The sequence below is a fragment of the Podarcis muralis genome, chromosome 10 (genome assembly GCF_964188315.1).
Source record: "Podarcis muralis chromosome 10, rPodMur119.hap1.1, whole genome shotgun sequence".
NCBI lineage: Eukaryota > Metazoa > Chordata > Lepidosauria > Squamata > Lacertidae > Podarcis > Podarcis muralis.
This window is the reverse complement of record NC_135664.1, coordinates 61,065,541-61,090,970: the sequence shown is the minus strand read 5'-3', so window position 1 is coordinate 61,090,970 and position 25,430 is coordinate 61,065,541. Positions and strand designations below refer to the sequence as shown.

Here is a 25,430-nt window from a genome sequence, read left to right as displayed (position 1 = left end):
ATACAGTAAGGTTGGTAGTACAACAGCTTTGTAAACAAGCGTTGAATGTCCCGATCCTGAAACACACTGCACTTCAATCAGAAGAGCCACTGTAGAGGTGAATGAACCAATGGATTTGACTCAGCATCAGGCAATTTCCAGTGTTCCACTCGATTCCCATCAAATGGTATTCAGAGGCATGTTGCATCCAACAGCTGGTGGAGAACATAGTCATCAGGGTTAGCAGCCATTACTAATCCTCTTCTGAAGGCATCCAAGTTGGTGACCATCACTACCTCCTAGAGAAGATCCCATAGTTGAGTCACTCTGTCCTTCTGAACATTTTGGTTGCACATTTCTGAACCTTTCCCAACTCCACGATATCATTTCCGAGGCGAGGCATCCGGAACTGCACACAGTATTCCAAACATGGCCGCCCCATAGATTTGTAGAATGCCATTACAGTTATCAGCAGTTTTCCTTTCGTAGTGATCCCAAGCATAGACTTTTATCTTTTTTGCAGCTGCCACACACACTGGGTCAACATGTGGGTGCACAAATTGGAGCAAGAAATGAAGGAGAAGCAGGCCAGGCCAAAGAATATCAGGACCGCAGTTTAAGGATGCAGTTTTGGAAGACTTTAAGTATTTAAGTTCCAGCTGGTGAATCCTACCACCTTGGGTGAGAAAATATAAATTCCCCCAGGGTGGGTTTGCTAGAAGAGAAATTGGGGAGCAAGCAGAAGGAAAATGCACACAACCTTTTGGAAAAGTCATTTTGGTCCACGTGTTTTTGTGGTTTCTTTTAAATCCTTCCTGGCCTACGTCTAGAAAGAGAAGGAAGACTACAATGTGAACTCACCACTATGCCACTCAGTTCAAACAATGGCCCCTTTTGCATTTGTAAAAACGGTAACCATTTACATGATTAAAACTGGGAGAGTGGTTTTCAGCTAGCTATATCCAAAAACAATATTATGGTCCCATTATTAAGCAGTAAAGAATAATAAGCAGCATAGCAATCACAGAGTAATCACAATCTTTACGTTTCAAAGTGCCATAAAGACCCTGGGGACGTGATTATCTCCTGATAACCTCAGACTGCTTAAAGTTACTTTACTCTTAATAAAGAATAAGGACACAGTCTGCAATTTAAAATAATGCAGAGCAATCTGGCTGGTGCATAATCTTTTGTATCACAGTTTTCACTGCAATCCTTTCAACCGCACTAATGAAAGTCCAAATTGGATGGCCCCGCGACGGAGTGTTAACCAAAAGCAACACGCTCCTCCCTCCGTCCGTGAGTGTAAGGGGTGGGGGTCCTGCTGGGGATCTTATATCCCCCAACCTATGTGAATCAAGTCTCGCAAGAAAGCCTGCAGAGGGCACAAGGGCTGCTGCGCTTACATCCTGCTTGCAGACTTTCCGCAGGCATCTGGTTGGCCACTGTGGGGATGGTGGACTAAATGAATCCATCAGGGTCCTTCTTAGGTTCTTATGGCTGCTTGTGGTTTCAAAGCCCCTTGCACAGCACTTCGCACGGGGCTTTGCAGGCTCCGCTGACCAGTAGGGCCTGCAAACCTCCACCCTTTCAGCCCAACTGCATTTTAAACTGCCCCACACCTGAGATCATATACGATGCCAAGTGTAGGGGCAGGCTGCCCTGGCTTGGCTGAAATAGCCTCTTGGGTCCAATGGGGTAGTCTGGCATGGCCCTGAGGTACGCAAGTTGGAGATTCCTCAATGCTGTTTCAACCCAACCAAGGCCGGCCCGATACGTTTTGTTGGCTGACCTGGAACAGCAAACACTCCCCCCCCCCCAATGCATAGACACACCCTCATGAGTCAATGCATAGACACACCCTCCTGAGCTTGCACAGAACTGGCATTGACTATTTTAATTCGGATCTTTAAAAAAACAAAACAAAACATTAGTCACGTTGCTGTCTGCCTTGTATTCCCAAAAGGCCAAAGATATGAGGCCTTTAAACCCAAGGAACCAGTGGTAAGCATTTGCTATAAGGTGTTGATCCTACTGAGTTAATGCATTTTCCTCTCTCCCTTTCATTAAATTGATCCGGCGGGGAGGATGCATAAACATGTATATCACACACAGAAACACACACACACACCATGCATTCTCCTAAAGGGAGCTCAGGGCAGCTAACTAAAATATAGTATATGCAACAACAGAGCAAGAAATTTGACTTAAAATATTAATAAAACAACACAAAACACCCATAACGAAACAGAATAACACAACAGCAGTATCAGCAGGGAGTGGCGGGCGGGAATCTTACACTGGGGGAAGAGACATTTTCATTTGTTGGCATCCGTCTGTCTCAAGAGACAATGGAAGAGTGTGGCATCAGGGGTGAAGTCATACACTTGGAGAGTTTCAACGCCTGCTGTGGCTGTAGAGACAGATACGGGAGAGACATGTGTTGTTGCAGCTGGGGCAGATGAAGGCGTCTGGTTGCGCTGCTGCGGTTGCACCAGGGTATTTCTTCTCTCCGTGCTCCTCCCAGCCGTCATTCCTCCTCTGGTCACTGCTGTGGATACACAACCTTGACCGTCTGTCTCCAGGCAGCCTGAGGTCATCTGCAAGGGATTCCCACATGGCAGAGTTACTGTCGCCAGTCTTCATGTCACTTCTGAAGACATCTTTATTACGCAATTGGTCTGCCAATGGGCCTGGTGCCTGCTCCCCATAGAGCACATTCTTGCCCTCATCCATTCTGTGGACATGACAAAGCCAGCGTAGACGTCACTGAGACAGCATTGCGATCATGCTGGGAACATTCACTTTGGGAGAGCACATCTTTGTTTGAGACTCTGTCCTGCCATGTGGTGCCCAAAATCTTCCTGACATATAGCCAGGGTCAGATTACTTGCACCCTAAGATGGACACTTTGCTTAACCTCATGAGAGGGCCAACACTGACTACCCACCATGGCAGGGGCAGTCGTGGAAAGGGCTGTAGCTCATTGACAGTGCATCTGTTTTGAACCCAAAAGGTTCTAGGTTCAATCCCTGGCATTTCCAGGTGGGACCAGGAATGTCCTGGCTGAAAATCCTAATTAGGAGCCACTCCTAATCCGCATAGGTGCCGACAATGCTAAACTAGATGGATCAGTGATCTGACAAGGTAGCTTGTTAGGTTTCTGAGATTTGATGTATATGATACACTGCATTGCACAACTTTTTTTATTTTTAAGCCCATCTTCCAAATGTATTCATTTGCTCATAACCTAGCCTTCCTTGAATAGCTCTGAGATATGGGGCTCTCTTGAAGTCTCTCCCAATCGAGTCCATTCCAGCTCAGCCTCAACAAAGCAACAATGCCGGATGTTCCCAGACGATTCCCTTCAACTTATTTTGCACGGAGCCACGGAACATTTCCAGCAACTCGATTTAACTTTGATGCTTTCCAGTGTCAGCAGTAAGTTGTTAACTAATTTTATTAATAAAAGCCTATTGTCTACCAAACTTGGAGGAAAGTTGCTGAAATGGAAAAATGAGCTGCTTGAAATGGATTTAGAAAAAATATATTACACTGAACAAAGCAAGCCGGGAAATTAGGCTCCTTTATCAGGCTCTGAAAGTGCTATGAATTTTAAACATAACTTTTTTTTAAAAGGCAGATTTTTTTTTTTTACAAAAACACACACACGCAACCAAGATCACCACACTTCAATGTCAACTTGAGTGTATTTTTCAATGGTTTCTGATAAAAGCACTCGACTTGCAATAAAAGTTCATGCCTTGAAGGAAGGCAGAAGTTATCTCTGCTTTGAAACCTTTAGGCTTTAAGTATAAATGCCTCGACTGTGTCAACCCTTCCTCCCCCCCCCCCCCCACAAAGTCTGCACCAAAGACATTAAAAAAATTATCTGCAAGGGATATAAGTGATGAAACTTACAAAAGCAAATGTTTGTCCTTGTTAGCTATCCATTTCCACAGCGCCACGAGCATACATGGCATTCTACAGAATCGGATATCGTGGGACAAGTCCCTGCCCCAAGGAGCTTACAGGCTGTCTTTCCATAATGAGGGAGGGGGAGCATGGAAAGGTGGGTGGGAGAGGCTGTGTCCATGCCATAGTTGTCAACGTTTCCCTTTTGTTATGAGGAATCCTATTCGGAATAAGGGAATTTCCCTGAAAAAAGGGAAACGTTGACAGCTATGGTCCATGCACATTTCAGTATCTACCCCAATATCTATAAGGAATAGATTTCAGTGGTTCTTAAGGAGATCTAATGCAATTAGCTCTTTATCAACAGAAAATAACAACACTCTGGTTTGCCATACTCCAGCTAAGATGCCGCTGAAAAGGTAAAAGGTAATGGACCCCTGGATGGTTAAGTTCAGTCAAAGGTGGCTATGGGGTTGTGGCGCTCATCTCGCAGGAGGGAGCCGGCGTTTGTCCACAGACAGCTTTCCGGGTCCTGTGGCCAGCAGGACTAAACCACTTCTGGTGCAACGGAACACTGTGACGGAAACCAGAGTGCACGGAAACGCCGTTTACCTTCCCGCCACAGTGGTACCTATTTATTTACTTGCACTGGTGTGCTTTCAAACTGCTAGGTTGGCAGGAGCTGGGACAGAGCAATGGGAGCTCACCCCGTTGCGGGGATTCGGACCTCCAACCTTCCGATCGGCAAGTCTCAGTGGTTTAGACCACAGCGCCACCCGCATCCCTTTACCTTTTTTATGCTGCTGAAACTGACTACTAGCTCGACCCTCCCCTTCTAGTTTATCACTCTAGATTCCTCCCAAGCAGGCGAAGGCTGAATCGAGCGGGCGAGCTCCTCCTCTGGGCCTGTCTGGCCTATTGCTCCGCAATGTGCAGGACTCTCCTCGATTGAGGTGTCAGAGGGAGAGGTGAGCCAGCAGGACTGGGAATGTTTTGCTGCTGCTGCTGCTGCTGCTGTGTAGCTGGGCCAATCTGACTTCTCTCTATATAAGTCTGCGCTCGCACTGTGACTCTCAGCCTTTGACCCCGTCCTGTAAGGTCCTCCTTCTCCTGACCCCCCCCCTGGTCAATCAAACCCCCTGCTTCCAGCACCTCCCAGCTCCTTCCTTCTACAGACTGCCCTTTGGTGTCCCACCACCAGGACCCAGGACCTAAGTCTTCTTCTTCTGTGCCCTCCTTGGGGGGCTTTTGGGCAGGCGGCTCCCACCACTCTTCCTCATCCAGTCAGTCCCGGACACTCTGCACTAGAACTTCTACCGTTTCCTCCTTCTGTGTCTGTGTTGCATATACAGTGGTGCCTCGCAAGACGAAAAGAATCCGTTCCACGAGTCTCTTCGTCTTGCGGTTTTTTCGTCTTGCGAAGCAAGCCCATTAGCGGATTAGTGCTATTAGTGGCTTAGCGGATCAGCTGTTAAGCGTCTTAGCGGCTCAGCTGTTAAGCGGCTTAGCGGCTCAGCTGTTAAGCGGCTTAGCGGATCAGCTGATAAGCGGCTTAGCGATCAGCTGTTAAGCGGCTTAGCGGATCAGCTGTTAAGCGGCTTAGCAATCAGCTGTTAAGCGGCTTAGCGGATCAGCTGTTAAGCGTCTTAGCAGATCAGCTGTTAAGCGGCTTAGCGGCTCAGCTGTTAAGCGGCTTAGCGGATCAGCCGATAAGCGGCTTAGCGGCTTGGGAAAGGGGGGGGGAGAGGAAAAAACCCCTGCAGGAACTCGCAAGACATTTTCGTCTTGCGAAGCAAGCCCATAGGAAATTCGTTTTGCGAAGCACCTCCAAAACGGAAAACCCTTTCGTCTAGCGGGTTTTCCGTCTTGCGAGGCATTCGTCTTGCGGGGCACCACTGTACAGGAAACTACCATATGCAGTTCTGCTGAAGCACAATCGCCACACACAAAATCAGAGCACTGCTGAGTGATCGCTGTAAACACAGGAGGGAAGCTGCATTTAGCATTCCTGGCTGCAAGTTTATTTAAAATAATTTTATGCCAGCCCTTCGCTAAAACAACAGACAACTCCCAGGGTGGTTTACTACAAGGCAATAAAAACAAAGAAACAAAAAAAACCCAACAAATATGGACAAACAAACAATAAATCAAAATCGGGAAAACGGCAGCAGAGAAGACACAACCCAACAATTCAGTGTGAAAAACAGAACTTCACAGCCAGCTTGTATGAGATCAGGGATGGGGAGCCAGGAGCACTCCAGACATGGTTGGACTACAATTCCCATCATCCCAGACTCTTAGCCATGCTGGCTGGGGCTGGAGCCCCAGCAGTGACAAGAAGGTCACAAGTCTCTCACCCCTGGATGACACAGTATTGAGACTAAGAGGTGAATGGTAAGTATAATTCTATGCTAGAAGACAGAGGGCCTGGAAAGGGGGGAAGCCAAAATTACTTCAGAGGGCAGTTTGCAGGCAGGGGGCCATGACCAAGAAGGCTCTGTCTTTGGGATGCAGCTCAGTGGAAGAGCATCTGGTTTGGTCCCAAATTCAACCCCACAGCATCTCCAGGGAAGGCTGAGGAGATATTCCTTCCTGAAACCCTGGACAGCTGTTTTCAGCCAACTGTATACACTATTCAACTACATGGACCAATGGCCTAACAAGGCAAGTTCTTATGTTCTCTTCAATCACCACTTGCTTGCCTAACTTATCAATCTTATCATCAAAGGTTTAAATGTTCATAGATGTTTCTAATGTGGCTTCTTTATGTCTTTTTTATTTATTTTTTAAACAGCACCGTTTGGCTGCTTTGCTGTTTGTGAGCCTGGGCTCCTTTGGGAGGGAAGGCGTGGGGAAAATTCCCCTTGGGTTTTCGAGTACGGAGACTCACGCCAAGTTCCCAGAAGGCCAGGCTTTATTCAGCAATGCATTGCAGGACAGAGTCCAAGGAGCCTGAGAGAACCTTCCATCGCGACACAGGAAAAATAAACGTCACGCCGGCTGTTCGTCCTCACTATTGTCTTCATCCAACCGCAGTCTTGAAAACATACACTCAGCCCATTTTCTTTCACGGAACATGCAGACACCTCCTCGTGCCTTATCTGGAGTTGTTCTTCACTCTAACAGTCAGTGTTCGATTCCTCCTAAACTGGTTCTTACTGGTTTTATATGGTCAGGCTGCCCTCTTGCATACGTGACGTCGACCTCGGCGATAATGGGTTTTCCATTCCACGTCAGTGGCCAGCAAAGAAATCCGGCAAGCAAGATGGTGGCGATGGTGTCCAGGTCACCAAAGATGACCCTAGTGTTCTGCCAGGTAGCTGACGTTACAGGTGGAAACTTGGGTCCCAAGTTCTCAAAGTATTTAAAAAGCAACTCTCTTCAAACCTGTCCCCCCTTCGGCTGCTTTGTAGCGTGAGGGAACTGAAGAAACAGCATTCGCTCAAGCACTTCAGAGAATTCACACTCTGCCTTTCTCAAGGCATTTGAAGTGCCCTGGGAGATCCTTGGCTCTTGTGCCTCACCCACTTCTGCTTCTTCTTGCCCTTGTTCTTTGAAAGGCAGGAGCCGTTTGATCAACGAGTGGCCCAGATCAAGTCTTTTGCGACTTCAAAACACGGCTCTCATTTGTACCTTTCCCCGCCTCCTAACATCCAGCTGACTTCGTCCGGGAGAGTTTGGGCTCCGGAGGACAAATGAAACTTATTTAAATAGCTTTATATTAAAATAGTCCATCATAAGCATTAACATGCAACCCCTGTCCCTCAAAAGAAAGGAAAATAGAAAAGCCCACTCAAAAAAGAAAAGAAAAAAAGAAATTAGCACAAGGGAATTAAATATTTATATCAAATACAACTCTTATATCTCTGTCTGGAGATAGGGGGCGGGCGGGAATCTTGTCGGGAAATAAAATTTAAAAGAATGGGTGGGAGTGATAATTTTTTTTCAAAAGGGGGGGGGGGAGGCTTGTTCTTCTCTCCTGCAACTGATTGCGGACTAAAATATCCATTTGGAAACGCCAAGCATCTGTTCGGTGGCAGCTGTAAGTAACATTACCCACACTCAAGACAATTTATATCTTTCCCTTTTATTAAAAAATAAACAGGCCCCTTTAAATTATTCACCAGCAAATTAAAACAGACACAAGCGCAGCCGCAGCAGCAGCAGCAGCGAGGGGGGTGGCTCAGGAACCCAAGAAAGGGAGAGAACCCAAAACTACCTCTGGAGGGGAGACAATCCAAGACCTCTTCCATTGGACTGAGCAGCCAGCAATTCATGCACTGACCCAACCAATTTCCAATACAACAGAAGCTCTGAAAGCTCAGACACTAAATCAAAAGCTGCATCTATAAATAATTTTAAAAAAAACACACAGAGAGGTGCCAACTCTGCAAGTCTTTTCCTCTCTTCACAAAGCAGGCTGCATGATCTCTGACTTTGGTTTTCATTGCACCTTTTCAACGGTTTTGGACCTTCCTCTCCCTCTGCCCGTCTTGCTAGTTTCCCTATTCACCACAAGCAATGTCTGCTTGCTTTCTGAATGGGTTTCAAGTGTTTTATATAACTGTGCTTTAAATTCAGCTCAAGCGTCTAAATACAGAGATGCGTGAGTTTTCCTTCTAAAGAGAGTTGGACCTCAGTAGCACCTGCTGCCAAAGCACCGTCCTTTTAATGCCCTTTTAAAATGTGGGGAATTTTTTGGGGGGGTGGGGAAGGGTTATTGGGTTGTTTTTATTTTGGTTATGTATTTTGTATTTTTATACTGTCGTTTTGTCTTGTGAACTGCCCTGAGACCTGCGGGTATAGGGTGGCATACAAATGTTAACAACAGCAACAGCAGCAGCAGCAACAAGAACAGACCCTCCTTCCTGGAAATTGCACAGCAATCCAGGGCGAAACAGCCTTCCCAGCCCAACCTCAGTTACTTGGGAAGCCTGGCATGGGACTGTAGGCCTTACTCAAGGCTGAATAAAAATGAGGCATGGAATAGATTAAAGTGGATTGGGAGAGGTTTTCATCCTCTCTTGTGCTACTAGAACCTGGGGACTTCCAATGAAGCTGAATAGAGTGGTTCAGGACAGAGGCAAAATCTGTACCACACATCTAAAGCACTATTATACCACTTTAAACAGTTAAGGCTTCCCCCCAAAGCATCCTGGGAACCAAAGTTTGTCAATGGAGCTGAGAGTTGTTACCTATTCCACACACAGAGCTACAACTCTCAGAGTTCCTGGGGCAACTCAGTCAGCAGAGCATGAGACTATTAACCTAAGGATCTTGGGTTCGAGCCCCATGTAAAAGATTCCTGCACTGCCGAGGGTTGGGCTAGATGACTCTTGTGGTCCCTTCCAACTCTACGATTCCCGGGAAGAGGGCTTGATAGTTAAACCACTCTGGGAATGCGACCCCTGTGAGAGAAATAAAGGTCTCCTGGCAACTCTCTCAGGACCCTTAAAAAAAAACCACAGTTCCCAGGATGCTTTGAGAGAAGCCATGAGGTGGTTTAACAGGGCTTTAAATTTATGGTGCAGATGTAGCCAGAAAAGAAAGAAGTAGTTATTCTTCTCACAGAACATGATCTATTGCATGGGTAGGCAAACTAAGGCCTGGGGACCGGATCCGGCCCAATCGCCTTCTAAATCCGGCCCGCGGACAGTCCAGGAATCAGCATGTTTTTACATGAGTAGAATGCATCCTTTTATTTAAAATGAATCTCTGGGTTATTTGTGGGGCCTGCTTGGTGTTTTTACATGAGTAGAATGTGTGCTTTTATTTAAAATGCATCTCTGGGTTATTTGTGAGGCCTAGGAATTCGTTCATCCCCCCCCCCCCAAAAAAAAAAAATAGTCCGGACCCACACAAGGTCTGAGGGACAGTGGACTGGCCCCCTGCTGAAAAGGTTTGCTGACCCCTGATAGACTTCACCTCCACAAGAGGCTTTCCTTGTCCTGGTTTAGCAGCCAGCCTCTTTTTAATGTCCTTCCATTAGTGCTGCCTTATTATTATTATTTATTGCATTTATACACTACTTTTATCTTCCAAGGACCTTGTGGTTGTGGTTCTCTTCCTCCCCATTCCATTCCAATCCTCGCAACAAGCCCATGAGGTAGGTTAAGGCTAAGACACAACGACAGGCCCAAGGTCGCCCAGAGAGCTTCATGGCTGAGTGGGGATTCAAACCCTGGTCTCCCGGGTCCTATTCCAACACTCTAACCATTACGCCATACTGGCTTCCAACGGAGGGCTCGTTTCTCAGAATTTCTGAGGAGAAGGAAACGCTCCGCTTTCACAGTGTGGTCTGATGCGTTTGGCCGCTGCACTCGATTCAAACGGAAACAAAAACACGCTTAGCAGCTAACAAAGCCGCAGATCGATGAAAGCTATTGTGTATATTTAAATATGGGAAGCTGCCACGATGCTGTTATAACAATAAGGGCCAAGGAGGGAGGGGGGATAGTGTTAACAGCAGAGCCATCTGCTGTACTGCAGTGAAACTGCATTTCAAAAAACACAGGGTGGAAAGGAGAGGTGAACTTCGGAACTTATTTTTATTTAAGGAAAAATCAAAACAAAGATTTCGAGAACCCCGCAGTGTTAAATTAACCAGCAGCCCCACTCTAGTAGTTCTGTAGGAAAGAGTGCTAATTCTGCAGGGCTAACTGCCCACTTAACGGTTATTTTCTGAATTTGTTCCCTACCCTTCACCGTAAGGTCCGAGTGTGGGTTACAACAATATAAAAATACATTAAAACTAGTTTGAAAAATTAGGAACCGGAATAATAGGGTTGGTCCTGAATATCTATGGGTAGTGTTTAACCAAGAGTTATTCAAAGTAAACCCACTGAAATTAATGAACATGATGAAGTTAGGCTCATAAATTTTAATATGTCTACTCTGAGTAAAGCTAAGCTGAATACCACCCTTTATTTTAGGAGTCAAAGGGGAGGGTGGGGAGGTACATCATTGGGTCTGCCTGGGAACTGGGCCATGGTACCGGGTATCATGGATGTTCAAGCTTTTTGGTTCAAGTATTCCTGCAGTGTCCCCTAGTCCTGCTATGGTAGATCTGGCTGCTCTTCATATGGCCTCTCTTTCATCTTGCCTTGGCGCACTCTGCTCCACACAAGGCCTCCCACAATCTGGGCTGCAGTGGGCCTTGTTGCCAAAAAACAGCCGGTCATAACAGCCATTTATTATATCATTCCCTCCAACATGGGACACGGGTGGCGCTGTGGGTTAAACCACAGAGCCTAGGACTTGCTGATCAGAAGGTTGGCGGTTCGAATCCCCGCAACGGGATGAGCTCCTGTTGCTCGGTCCCAGCTCCTGCCAACCTAGCAGTTCGAAAGCACGTCAAAGTGCAAGTAGATAAATAGGTACTGCTCTGGTGGGAAGGTAAACGGTGTTTCCACGTGCTGCGCTGGTTCACCAGAAGCGGCTTAGTCATGCTGGCTACATGACCCGGAAGCTGTACGCCGGCTCCCTTGGTCAATAAAGCAAGATGAGCACCGCAACCCCAGAGTCGGCCACGACTGGACCTAATGGTCAGAGGTCTATTTACCTTTACCCTCCAACATGTCCAGGCCAAAAACTGTGTGAGTCAAGTGACCTGCACGAGATCACAGTCCTGAGGAAAGTGCAGGTGAAGCAGGGTGGGGGATAACAAGCAACTAGCACTTGTATTTATTAAATAATAAAAATAAATAAATAAAGGAAGTTACCTGCCATCATGGCTACAAGACTTGCTTTGTAGACATTAGTAAGCGATCCCAGCTCTCCTGTCCCCAAAATAGTTTTCATATGAGCTTCTCCACAGGCCTGACGACACTGACGTATTTCTTCGTAGAGACCTAGCGGAAAGGAATTGTTTTTGGTTAATAATAATAATAATAATTTTAAACTTATATCCTGACCATCTTGCTGGGTTTCCCCAGTCACACTGGGTGGCTTACAACAATATATAAAAACACAACAAAGCATTGAATATTAAAAAACAAAATATCCTATACGAGCAACAAACCAAAACCAATAAATCAATAGAGACCAATAACAACAATAACAACAGGCTCTTCTTGTGTTCTTAACACAAAAGGACAGCAAGTAGCTGGATTCCCTCTTCTGCCAACGCCTAGCGAGACTAGCCCGTTTATTTATTGGCTGGCTAGCAATTTGGAGGGGGGGCTGTGGCTGGGTATTTACAATGCTGTGTGTGTGTTAATTGCCTCTTGCTCCTGCTATTAGACAGCACACTTGCTTTGAAATTCTATGACGCACTCTGTATTCGTAAAATTCGTAATGTGGGTGAAAAACGTCCTTGATTCTCCCCAGCAGCAGCACCCTCAGTCTCTCCTTTCTTTCCTTTCCCCCTTTTTAGAGCTTTTTAAAAAGCCCATGGCAAAGTTGAGGGTCATAGAATCATAGAGTTGGAATAGACCACAAGGGCCATCGAGTCCAACCCCCTGCCAAGCAGGAAACACCATCAGAGCACTGCTGACATATGGTTGTCAAGCCTCTGCTTAAAGACCTCCAAAGAAGGAGACTCCACCACACTCCTTGGCAGCTAATTCCACTGTCAAACAGCTCTTACTGTCAGGAAGTTCTTCCTAATGTTTAGGTGGAATCTTCTTTCTTGTAGTTTGGATCCATTGCTCCGTGTCCGCTTCTCTGGAGCAGCAGAAAACAACCTTTCTCCCTCCTCTATATGACATCCTTTTATATATTTGAACATGGCTATCATATCACCCCTTAACCTCCTCTTCTCCAGGCTAAACATGCCCAGCTCCCTTAGCCGTTCCTCATAAGGCATCGTTTCCAGGCCTTTGACCATTTTGGTTGCCCTCCTCTGGACACGTTCCAGTTTGTCAGTGTCCTTCTTGAACTGTGGTGCCCAGAACTGGACACAGTACTCCAGGTGAGGTCTGACCAGAGCAGAATACAGTGGCACTATTACTTCCCTTGATCTAGATGCTATACTCCTATTGATGCAGCCCAGAATTGCATTGGCTTTTTTAGCTGCCGCGTCACACTGCTGGCTCATGTCAAGTTTGTGGTCAACCAAGACTCCTAGATCCTTTTCACATGTACTGCTCTCAAGCCAGGTGTCACCCATCTTGTATTTGTGCCTCTCATTTTTTTTGCCCAAGTGCAATACTTTACATTTCTCCCTGTTAAAGTCGTGCTTGATGGATGGCTGGTGGCCGTTCGGAACAGGTCTCCACGTTCTTAATACATTTCAAAAATTGCTGAAAATGTTAAGTACTTTAGTGTACGTCCAATTATGCCAAGCCTTAAGTTAAATCTGCTGTTACCTATTGTTGAGTATCTTCACGCCACTTGAACTATAATTTGTCTAAGCCTGGTCTTTTAACAATTATTTTAAGTGCTCTCTAATGGATTGGAATATAAAAGCAAATGCTTTGTGTCAGCTCCCTCTTTTGAGTTTAGGAGCTGAGTCCTTGCACTGGAGTTACTGAACTCCTTTCTGATAGATGACTTTCCCTAACAATTTTCCATTAGTGCAAAGAAAATGTTAAAAACACACACGATTTTTCTCTCTTGCATTTACTTCCCCGCATCCCCACTAATATACCACGACCAAGGGACAAAGAACGTGATGTAGCTCTGAACATGGGCTTCAGTCCTAAAATGTTAGCTTAAGGAGCAGCCACCATCGCTTCTGTAGAGTGGCTTGAACGATGTGGGATGTGTTATCAGGGGAGCAGGGGACGGGAAGTTTTCCTCTTCTGAATTTCTTGTTTATTTATTTATTGTGTCTGCACCCTACGTCAGGCATAGACAAACTCGGCCCTCCAGATGCTTTGGGACTACAACTCCCATCATCCCTAGCTAACAGGACCAGTGGTCAGGGATGATAGGAATTGTAGTCTCAAAACATCTGGAGGGCCGAGTTTGCCTGCCCTGTGTTTTCCTCAAGGAGCTCAAGGTGGCGTTTGTGATTCTTCCCCTCCTCATTTAATCTCCACAGTAGGCTAGGTGAGAGGCAGGAAGTGGCTCAAGGTCACCCAGTGAGCATAGTTCTTTATTATTGTAAATCTATCTCACCTGTTCTCCAAGGAGCTCAAGATGGCATGCATGGTTTGACCACCCCCCTCCTTTTTACCCTACTCCTGTGGAGTAGGTCTGCTGAGAGATGGTGACTGGCCCAAGGTCATCCCGTAAACGTCGTGGCTGAGTGGGGATGTGAACTCTGGCATCCAAGGTCCTAGCCCGACACTTTTATCACCACATCTTAGGATCCAAGCTTTGAACATCTAGCCTCTAGATATGGAAGAGTGCAGCCTCTCCCAAAATAACCTAACAGATTGGAGAACTGGGCCACAAGCAACAAAAATAATTTCAATAGAGAGACATGTAAGGTTCTGCACTTAGGCAGGAAGAACTGGGTGCACAAATACAAGTTGGGGGGCACCTGGCTTGCCAGTAGTTCATATGAAAAAGATCTAGGGGTCTACGTAGACCACAAGCTTCACATGAGTCAACAGTGAGTTGAATTCTGGGCAGCACATTTAAGAAGGATATTGACATCTTAAAAAGCAGAGACATCACCTTGCCAACAAAGGTCCGTATAGTGAAAGCTATGGTTTTCCCAGTAGTGATGTATGGAAGTGAGAGCTGGACCATCAAGAAGGCTGATCACCGAAGAATGGATGCCTTTGAATTATGGTGCTGGAGGAGACTCTTGAGAGTCCCGTGGACTGCAAGAAGATTAAGCCTCTCCATTCTGAAGGAAATCAGCCCTGAGTGCTCACTGGAAGGACAGATCCTGAAGCTGAGGCTCCAATACTTTGGCCACCTCATGAGAAGAGAAGACTCCCTGGAAAAGACCCTGATGTTGGGAAAGATGGAGTGCACAAGGAGAAGGGGACGACAGAGGACGAGATGGTTGGACAGTGTTCTCGAAGCTACCAACATGAGTCTGACCAAACTGCGGGAGGCAGTGGAAGACAGGAGTGCCTGGCGTGCTCTGGTCCACGGGGTCACGATGAGTCGGACACAACTAAACGACTAAACAACAACAAGATGCTCTGGGAGCCCTGAAGAACAGGATACAAATGCTCGAAATGAAATAAGTTTTAAAAAACTGTTCCTGCTTCACTCCTCAGCCGGGCGTAAGTAGGGCAAACAATCTATGAAACCACAAGTTAAGCTTGGTGTTCCATTACGTCAGCGGCCCAGGATCCTGGTAACAAGCCAGGATCATTTGCCAGCTTCAAAGCACAGCTTGGCGTCAGCCTCTGAAGATGAGCTTGTCAGGGAGAAACAGGCCACGATCCCGGGTTTGGGCACTATATGAAGCCAAGCTTAACAGCATCAGGGCTTTCTCACTTGTGCCAGGGGAGGAGCACACAGTGAGAGCAATGGGGCACTTGCACCAGCACACCACTTGTGCAAAGACGCCAGAAGAGAAACCCTAGCTTATCATGATGTGCAACAAAACGGCCAATGTCAAATCTGCATGGTAGAATAGTTAGAGAATTGGACTAGGAGTTGCCAAGCCTTGAAGCTGACCGGGTGACCTCAGGTGAGCTGCTACCTCTCAGTCTAACCTACCCCACAGGGTTCTTGCAACAATAAAATAGTGTGGGTCAGGGAGATAACTGTGTGCGCTCATCCCTTGAGCTCCCCAGAGGAAGGGAAGGTGGAAATAAATAAATAGCCTGTGTGAGTTCAACAGAACATCGTCTACGATGAAGATACTTGGTAAAAGAGGCCTTTAGCACCACATCCTCCAGCTAAAGAAATGTTGCATTGTAATGGAAGGATGCTAATTGTACAAACACAGAGCTTAGTTACTGGAGCACTGTCAGCATTTAAAGGCAAACCATTCAAGGTACATTAAGAGAAAACCAATTACAGAGAAAAGCCTTCTCCTACTGTATTAAAAAGCTTGCTAATTAATAGCATTCCAGGGAGACAACTCGCAACAGCAATCTAAACGGTACTGAGGATGCACTGAGATTCTGCGAACACCAATTAGAAAACACAGAGATTTTGTTGTCAGGAACCAAACACACTTTCCTTCTTTCTTTTCTTTTTTTAAAAGTAACGCTAGGCCAACAACCCCTCGAGTTCTTTTTAACAATTCTGTTTGGAAATAATTAGAGCGCTGGCACCCATGTTAGTTTCCTTTCCCCTCCCCATTTCACATGAAGTTAAGACAAAAGCGGGAGAAAATTTATTTTTCACAATATTCCTTTGCGGAAGGAAAGCTTTGTGAAAAAGAAAAGGAAATCTTGCCGATACACGGGCCTGATCGTTGTCAGCGACAAATGCTTTGGGGTAACGGGCTTCCCCCGCCATCACCAAAAGAGAACAAAGACTTCCAGGTTCAAACCCCACATAGCCAGGGAAAAGAATCAGGAAAAAGACCTGGGCTGATTAGCTTCTGGGCTCAAATTGAAGTGCTGGCATGGTACAAATAATAAAATTATTATGATTGTTTTTATTTAATTATTTAATTTAATTATTATTGTTGTTGTTGTTGTTGTTGTTATCAGTTGTGCTCAACTATAAAAGAGCTGAAATACAAATAGTTGAACAACATTGGGTAATTTTTGGCTCATAATATCCATAGCCCGAGGTAACCCAAGGAAGCTGGAAGACGGGAGATTCAGGACTGTCAAAAGGAAGCAGTTTTTCATTTGGTGCATTGTTAAATTGTGGCATTTGCTGCATTAAGATGTAGTGATGGCTGCCATTTTGGATGGCTTTCAAAGGAGATCAGACAGATTCATGGAGGATATCCACGGGTCATGATGGCTATATTATCTCCAGTATCAGAGGCAGTACTGCATATGCCTTTAAATAAATACCAGTTGCTGGGGGTCACCATGGGCACGTGCTATTGTGTACATTTCCTGGGCAACCAGTTGGCCAATGTGAGATCAGGACGCTGGACCAGACAGGCCTTTTGGTCTCACCCAGCAGGGCTCTCCTGATGTTCCTGCGACCATTTTTCTGTCAGGACTCCCTTAATGCTCACCTTCCCACTGGCCTGTCAGGACTAAGGTTCTGTTAATGACGATATCTATCTCTCTGGCGCCATCTTCCACGGCGAGGCGGATCTCCTCCAAGCGGGTTTTCAGAGGTGTCTGTCCTGCTGGAAATCCGGTTGCCACTAAGAGAAAAAACATACACAGTGCAAGTTATTACTCTTGGTGCGAGCAGAGAGATAGCAGGGGGGGCAACAGAAATGAGCTTGCCAAATCTATAGAACTGGTTCACCAAAGTCAGGTACTTCCCACAATCCAACCATCCACAATCCCTCCCAAATTTCCAGTCTCTCTTTTTCCTCAACAAAAGGGGGAAGTGTGAAAGTAAGCGGTTAAACTAGCACCACACACAAGACTCTAAAACAGAAGAGGCCATCATGGTGCCCTTCAGGTCTGTTGGACTACAACTCCCATAATTCCTTGCTGTTGGGTTGCGCTGGCTGGGTTTGATGGGAGCTGGCAATCCCTGATTCACACATCGATGATTTTCAAGCACTCTGCCCTCATCTAATTGCAATATAAACAGGAAAGGGGGAAAGCAGAGCTGCAACAAGCAAATTAACTTTCATCAGCAGTGTTATAGCTGTCAACATTTCCCTTTTTTAAAGGAAAATTACCTTATTCCGAATAGGATTCCTCGCAAGAAAAGGGAAAAGTTGACAGCTATGATCAGCACTGTGTCACATGCATACATAATCTTATTTGTATGCCACTTTTCCACAGCTCAAACCATGCTCAAGGTGGCTTACTAGATAAAAACCCCCCACATAACTACAACATAACAAAAGTAGTCATAAACAATAAACAAACTATTAAAAAATATAAAACCAAACTGAGTAATTTCCACATAAACAACAAAACCCCCAAACAGTGGTACACATTGTTGCCGCAGCCCCTATACCAGGGGTGACTAATCTTCTTTGGCTCGGGGGCCACATTCATCCCTCGTAATCCTCCAAGGGCCGCATAATGGGAATGCATGCGGTCAAGTCAGGCTCCACATGAAGAGACAGGGCCTATACTAGGGCATTCAGACTCCCCTCTCGAAACACCGGAGGAAAGCTCACCTGAAGCTACTGGGATGTCACAGCCAGCAGCCTTCAGTGCTTTCACTGCATCAGCGACTCTTGCTGGGTAGACGCAAACGGCAGCAGTAGTAATGCCTGCAAACAGATCAAGAATATGGTCCACTTTCGTTTCCGACCCACTTTCAAGGCCAGCCTTGCCACAAGGCAGGGCAAGGCCCCTCTCCACCATCAAAGGGCAGCAAATTGCCAAATGCGTAGATTAGATATATATAATTTCCATGGTGGGGCATCATTTCGCTTTCCTGTTTCACAAACAGTGACCCCAAGGGCCCATCTCTCCCATTCCCCAAAGCAAGAATTCACTGCTGAGAACTTAAATATTGGCTCTATTAAGAACGCAAGAACTGTGTTCTGCTGGATCAGGCCAAAGGCCCATCTAGTCCAGTATCCTATTCCCACAGTGGCCATCAGCCCTCTATCCACTTGTGAGTCCCAGAAACGGGCATCTGGGGGCACTGCGCCTCTGATAATGGATGCAGGACAAAGCCACATCTTATTATGTACTTCCCGCTTCTCTTGAGCACTGAGAAGTTCCAGAGTTTCGTATCCCCGCAACACACCTGACAGCTACTGCGTTTTTGTAATGCTAGCTTTATTTGCCAGTATGAAGTCAGGTCACAACTGGAGACGAAGATCCCCCTTTAGAACTTACAGAAGTAAGTCCCCCTTTAGAACTTACAGAAGTTCTCTTTCGTGGGTTTTTGCTTTTTACTCTGACGCCGTTATTTTCAAAAAAAGAGTGTCCCGAGCCATATTTCGTGTGCCTTTGCTGCGTATCTGTAGACCTCCCAGAAAACCTTTTGCTTATGGGTGGTATAAAAATGTTGTAAATAAAATAGAATTCTTCATTTTGTAGAAGAACCTTTATTTAACAAAAACAAAAACTATACAGCGTGTGAATAGCCTTATTTGTAGCATGGCAGATACACACTGAAAAAGCGAGGCAACTCAGCTGAAGAACCTGGGCTACACTGCCACCTAGCTATTTTATTGTCTCTGACGGAGATTTGTTTAGCAGGAGACTGAACGTGGGACCTTTTGCAGAAAAAGCAGGTGCCTCGAAAAGGCAGGCAGACACACGCCCCACTACTCACCGAAACCTTATAAATGGGTGATGATGGGAGGCAGGGAGGGTGTTTGAAGATTATTGGGCTTACTCATTCCATGATCTGGGCAACAGGAGATCTTTGGGTCATACGTATGCCACTTTCCCGTGAAAACAGTCACTCACAAAGCGGTTTACAACAAATAAAAACCAGAATGTGTCTCAAAACCAACCACCACGAGGAAAATTTCATAACGAAATGTTAGCAAATATAACAATGAACCACAAAGGGGAAAACGTTTCGGATGTTGATTGAATGTTGATTGCACAAAATTGGAAGACTGGAGAAATACCAGCTAAAGAACAATGGCAGGAGAAGTTGATGAACTATGCAGAACTGGCAAAAATGACAGACAGACTAAGAGAAGAAGACAACAGAGACTCTGAAAAAGATTGGGAACCATTCATATTATATTTGCAGAAACAAAGAAAGTCAATAGACTTGATGGCAGGATTTAAATAAACATTCACATTATCAGCATCAGAAAATGTTTAGAAGATAGTGAAATATGATGGTGCATTTACTTTTACTTTTATTTTTTTTAGGTTTGATGTTATGTTATTAATAACTTTTTTTGTTAAGAGATAGCAAAATGGGTGAAAATAGAAACAAACCAGAAGCAGAAGTTGGGGGCAGTCTTGGAGGGGAGGGAGGGAGGAATATATAGTAAATGTTAAGAATTTGAGGTGTATGTAATGAATGGAAAAGAAAAATGAATAAAAAAAGGACAGTCCAGGCCCTTACCTCCCAGCTTGATCAGAGAGATCATACCTGCCCCCCAGAATGGCTGGTGCAACCCAGTCAGATAGATAGGGAATAAGTAATAAATCATTATTATTACCAAACAAGAAAACCCTGCTAGTTTCCCCCCCATGTCTCAGAAACATGACAAATAATAATAATAATAATAATAATAATAATAATAATAATAATAATATCTTTATTGTCATTGCCCCCTCTCGGGGACAACGAAATTACTTGGCTGCTCCATCCACCCAGGTAGGGCACTCCACACAAAATCAAATCAACTATAAAAACACTAATTAAACCTGAAGTTGGGCCTTTAGTATAGCTCTTCCAGCAGAGATTTGCCAGGCGTCCTCACTGCTAACTTTCAGGCGCCTCTCAAATATATTTTTTTATGCCAAAAAGCCTATTCCGTTCTTTAATTAACCCCCACCGCTAATCATTTTTATGACAGTTTGTTTCCGTGCTTCGTTGGATTTGTACGTACCGCCTTCATGATTTATACAAGTGGGCCATATATAAATATTTGTACAAATATAAATAAGAATGGTTAAGGCTATTGGGGCGGTGGGAGGGAAATGGAAAACCAGAAAGGGAGAGGATATGCAATGGAGTATTCTAAAAGAGGTTAGCACCCTCAACAGGAGCGCTCCACACTGCAACATTTCATTGCAGTTCTCACTTCTTCAGCTGAAGCCCTGGAATCCAGATTGTCCTTCTGAGCGGGACTAACCGTTCAGCAGAAACCATCACGCACCAGAGGATCGATCCAAGGGAGTTGGCACACAAACAGCCCATGTGTCTTTTCCAGATACACACGCCCTTAACAGAACCAAGGTTCTGTTCCTGATTTGCAGAGAAAGACTTACCTTTGCCGTCCGCGCTCAGAGCTTGCAACAGATCCCCTCGGATGGGATGCTTGGCTTTGTAGCACAACCTGCAGACGTTGGAAGGGGTGTCATCGCCCGAAAGGGTGGTGAGGTCGATGCAGGTGACGGCCCTCAGGTGCCAAGCTGCCTTTTATCATATAGAAATATGCATATATATTAGGAAAAGGCCTTATCATATAGCTGCATGCCTAGAGAACACCTGGGACTTCGGAGGCCAGGACAGATAAGAGCGCTGGTACATAAACAAGCTACAATGAACCACAGACTCTCACTTTCCCTCCTCTCATCTATTTTCTCTGCCAGGAGAAGATCAGAAGCTTCTGGTAATTTTTAAACAAAACCAGTTTGCTGAAAATGCTCCCAAACCCGGCTGACCAAACCCTGCTTTCAACAGGGATCCTTCTCACCGGTCCAGATCCTATTCCCCCTGCTTCCTGTAGATTGTGGTTTAAGGGTGATTAAGTGGACAATATTTTGCCCACTGTATCTTTCAACTGGGTGGCGCTGTGGGTTAAACCACAGAGCCTAGGACTTGCCGATCAGAAGGTCGGCGGTTCGAATCCCCGCGATGGGGTGAGCTCCCATTGCTCGGTCCCTGCTCTTGCTCACCTAGCAGTTCGAAAGCACGTCAAAGTGCAAGTAGATAAATAGGTACCACACTGGCAGGAAGGTAAACAGCGTTTCCGTGTGCTGCTCTGGTTCTCCAGAAGCGGCTTAGTCATGCTGGCCACATGAAGCTGTACGCCGGCTCCCTCGGCCAATAAAGCGAGATGAGCGCCGCAACCCCAGAGTCGGCCACGACTGGACCTAATGGTCGGGGGTCCCTTTACCTTTTTTATCTTTCAACTGGCACATTTCATGCATACTGCGGAGAGGAGGAAATAAATTTATTTAAAAGGAAACAAAAAACCAGGTACGATCCATCTAAAGTTAGGCAATTTAAAATCTCCCTGATTACAATGGAAAGGTCACCCACACCCCCCTAATGCTGTTCCCTCTGATATGTATTGGAATTAGAAGGGCATAAATTTGTCCAGATTGCACTGGACCCATTGCCTTGCATTTGAAGTATTTAAAGTATTATAACCTAGAGAAGAGAAGGGACGCGGGTGGCGCTGTGGGTAAAAGCCTCAGCGCCTAGGGCTTGCCGATCGAAAGGTCGGTGGTTCGAATCCCCATGGTGGGGTGCGCTCCCGTCGTTCGGTCCCAGCGCCTGCCAATCTAGCAGTTCAAAAGCACCTCCGGGTGCAAGTAGATAAATAGGGACCGCTTACTGGCGGGAAGGTAAACAGCGTTTCCGTGTGCGGCTCTGGCTCGCCAGATGCAGCTTTGTCACGCTGGCCACGTGACCCGGAAGTGTCTGCGGACAGCGCTGGCCCCCGGCCTCTTAAGTGAGATGGGCGCACAACCCTAGAGTCTGTCAAGACTGGCCTGTACGGGCAGGGGTACCTTTACCTTTTTTTTTAACCTAGAGAAAGGAATACTGAGAGGTAAAGTGATAGCCATCTTCAAAAATATGTTTATAAATGCTTCAGTTTCCGAACGTGCCTCGGAAGTCAAACATGCCACGCGGCTTCTGTATTGAGTTTTCTGTACGGAGGCTTCCGTACTTGAGTTTTCGGTTTTCCAACGTTTCAAAACTCGAACAGTCTTTTGGAATGGATTACGTTTAAAAACCGAGGTACCACTGTAATGCTAGAAGAAGAATTTGTTTCCATCCAAAATTCATCGGCCATCAAAATCAAATCTTGCTTGTTTGTTTGTTTTAAAAAATACTAGGAAATCAAGTAATCAGCTCACTTCAGGCAGACTTTACTAAGCTTCAAAGAAGCGTGACTAGCCCAAAGTCACCCAGCAGCTGCATGTGGAGGAGCGGAGACGTGAACCCGGTTCACCAGATTACGAGACTTCCGCTCTTAACCACTACACCACACTGGCTCCAGTGTAGAGGAGAAAGTTCCACTGCACAGCCATAAGTCCTCACGCTAATGGAACTGCATGGCTGACTATTGCTTCAAAACCCAACTGTTTTGAAATGTGGCACTTAGCTGTTTTAGCATCCTTTGCTTCTCTTTCTAGACCCTCCTAAAACATCCCCAGACCTTTTCACACCCCAGTGTAAAGTACTGAAAAACAAACTGTGCTGTATTGAGAATGGATGTTATGAATCAAGCTCTCTTTGAGACTCATTTAGATTCCCTATCTCATGGAGAAAGCAGGGGTAGATACAAAGGATCTCTTCCCTTTTTGCTCTGAAGCACTTTGCTTTGCTTTTCGTAAGTGTAGAAATGAGACCAAGCACACTTTTATTGTTGTTGGAATTCCTATTCCAGCTAAAATAAATGGAATTAAAATTGAATGTATAATCAGCTCCTAGGAAAGACATTCTGGCCTCCACAGTTGAAAAAAGAGTTGTGAAGACAGATGTAGCAAAAACGGTTCCAAGAATTGGTGTGAACTTGTAGGGGGGCTTTTTTTTGGTTGTTGTTTAACTGAGAAGTTATTTTTACAGAAGAGGCTGAGCTATGAGAGCCTGACTACATATTCCATAGCCAAACCTTCGCCAACACTCACGATATTTCAAAGAAATATGTCTGTCTAATCCAAGCTGATATTAAAACCCACTATTAGCAGTTTTTAAGCAGAGACATTCAAATATCCATATTAGGGCAATGCCTTTAGTTGAGCAACGAAACAGGATTTTGTGATATTTCAGTCAGTGATATAAAGTCATTACTCTAATGTGGATGTTTTATTTAAGTCATTTTTTAAAAAATGTAGGTAAAAACAAATTTGCAAAACCCATGAAAACTACACAGAATATCAATCAATGATGAAAAGGGAATGTCCAACATTCTAAGGCTGCAACAGAAGTCTAATGTCCAGACCAGAGGAAATAATAGTACCTCTCTATTCTGCCCTGGTCAGACCACACCTGGAATAATGTGTGCAGGTATGGGCAACACAATTTACAAAGGATGTTGATAAGCTGGAATGTGTGCAGAGGAGGGCAACCAAAATAATTCAGGGTCTGGAAAATAAGCTCAGTAAGTTTTGAACTTGAAGTCTCACCAGCCCCAGTTAAGGTTGCCAGGACCCCAGGGCTGACCAGGAGTTTCCAAGTATCACCATCATCATCAGTGCTTTTTTTCTGGGGGGATGCATAGCCCTAAACATTTTGTGAATCTTTGTACTTTTATCCATTTCCTGTATTTATTTTTCCTGATTTGAAGTATAAAATGGTGATTTTCTTGAGTCAAAATGAGAGTACCCCGAAACATTTTTTAAAGAAAAAAAATACACTGAAAATGATGAAAGAATTGTCCAAGGGGTGGCTTAGAAAATGCACACGCCTACCCACTCATGAATCAACGTATTTAAAGCTTATTTGTGGTTTTGCCCCTCTCCGAGGTGCCTCAACACCCACCCACAAAAACTCGCTGTTGGAAAAGAATCTTTTTACCAGCCTCATTACCATGGTCCTCAAAAATGAATTATTACAAAAGGCAAGCACCATATTTTATATCTATAGGCAACTTGAACAAAATTCAGTACCTTAGATCGCGACCGCCTTGGTACTCAGACGTTTTGGCTCCCGAACGCCGCAAACCTGGAAGTGAGTGTTCCGGTTTGTGAACGTTCTTTGGAACCCGAACGTCCAACAGGGCTTCCATGGCTTCCGACTGGCTGCAGGAGCTTCCAATCAGAAGCCACGCTTTGGTTTCCGAACGTTTTGAAAGCCGAACGGACTTCTGGAACGGATTCCGTTCGACTTCCAAGGTATTAAAGCCCATGGAGGTATAACAGGTGTCTGTGGAACACGAGAGCAGAATACTCAAGGAGCAAAAGGACGTTGCCCGATACGGAGTCAGATCACTGGCCCATCTTGTGCAGCACTGCCTACACTGAACGGCAGCCAGAGTTTCAAGCTGGGGATTCTCCCAGCAGCTACCTGGAGATGCCAGGGTTCACCCTCGAGACCTTTGACACGCAAAGCATGTTCCCTACCCCTCGGACAAGACCCTCTCCTGGGAGCCACTTACCTGCCAATTCTTTTTCACAGCCCGCTGTGTCTGAATTTGAGCTGCTCGCCTCAGGACCGCCGGCTGGTTCACCCGGACTCTCGCAAGCCAGCTGAGGTCTGTGAGGAAAAGTGCCTAGTTCTGTTTAGTACATTTATTATTATTATTATTATTATTATTATTATTATTATTATTACTATTTTGAATGTATTCTTATTGCATCGCATCTATGTAACCCAAATAATAAAGCAGAACAAAGTCGTAAAAACTGAACCAAACCAAATCAATAAGCAACATGGCACCCCAGATATGCTGCTTGGTGCCTATCAAGGCCCTCTGCCCCACTCTTCCCCCCCTTTTTTCAATTACATTTAGGATTGTTTGGGGTCCTGTCCCGTCCCCCTTTTTACCCTGGGCTGCAGCTGGCAGGGTGGACAGATCCATGCAAGGGAACATTCCCCAAACTGACAAGGATGAAAGGCTACACTTTGCGATGAAGATGATGATGATGATCATCATCATTTGTAAATAGCCCATCTGAGTTGCCCCAGCCACTCTGGCCACTTTTGCACGCATCACCCAAATTCAGTAGCCTTTCTTATCCACACTCAAGTTTAATCAGAATTAAATTCCGCAAGGAAGAAAACCACAATTTCAATCCCTGAGCCAT

At 45.4% G+C, this 25,430-nt stretch overlaps 1 protein-coding gene across 2 annotated transcripts in view; it reads right to left on the bottom strand.

Moving 5' to 3' along the window:
• The window catches only part of DERA (deoxyribose-phosphate aldolase), a 48,516-nt gene that overhangs the window by 16,653 nt on the left and 6,433 nt on the right, over window positions 1–25,430 (bottom strand). For both annotated transcript variants that reach the window (XM_028746292.2, XM_077935249.1), the window contains exons 2-6: window positions 24,782–24,879; window positions 20,718–20,865; window positions 17,975–18,070; window positions 16,898–17,032; window positions 11,616–11,744 (exon numbers count right to left, since the gene is read on the bottom strand). In XM_028746292.2, coding sequence (XP_028602125.2) covers window positions 11,616–11,744; window positions 16,898–17,032; window positions 17,975–18,070; window positions 20,718–20,865; window positions 24,782–24,879 — 606 coding nt within the window. The remainder of the gene's footprint in view (window positions 1–11,615; window positions 11,745–16,897; window positions 17,033–17,974; window positions 18,071–20,717; window positions 20,866–24,781; window positions 24,880–25,430) is intronic.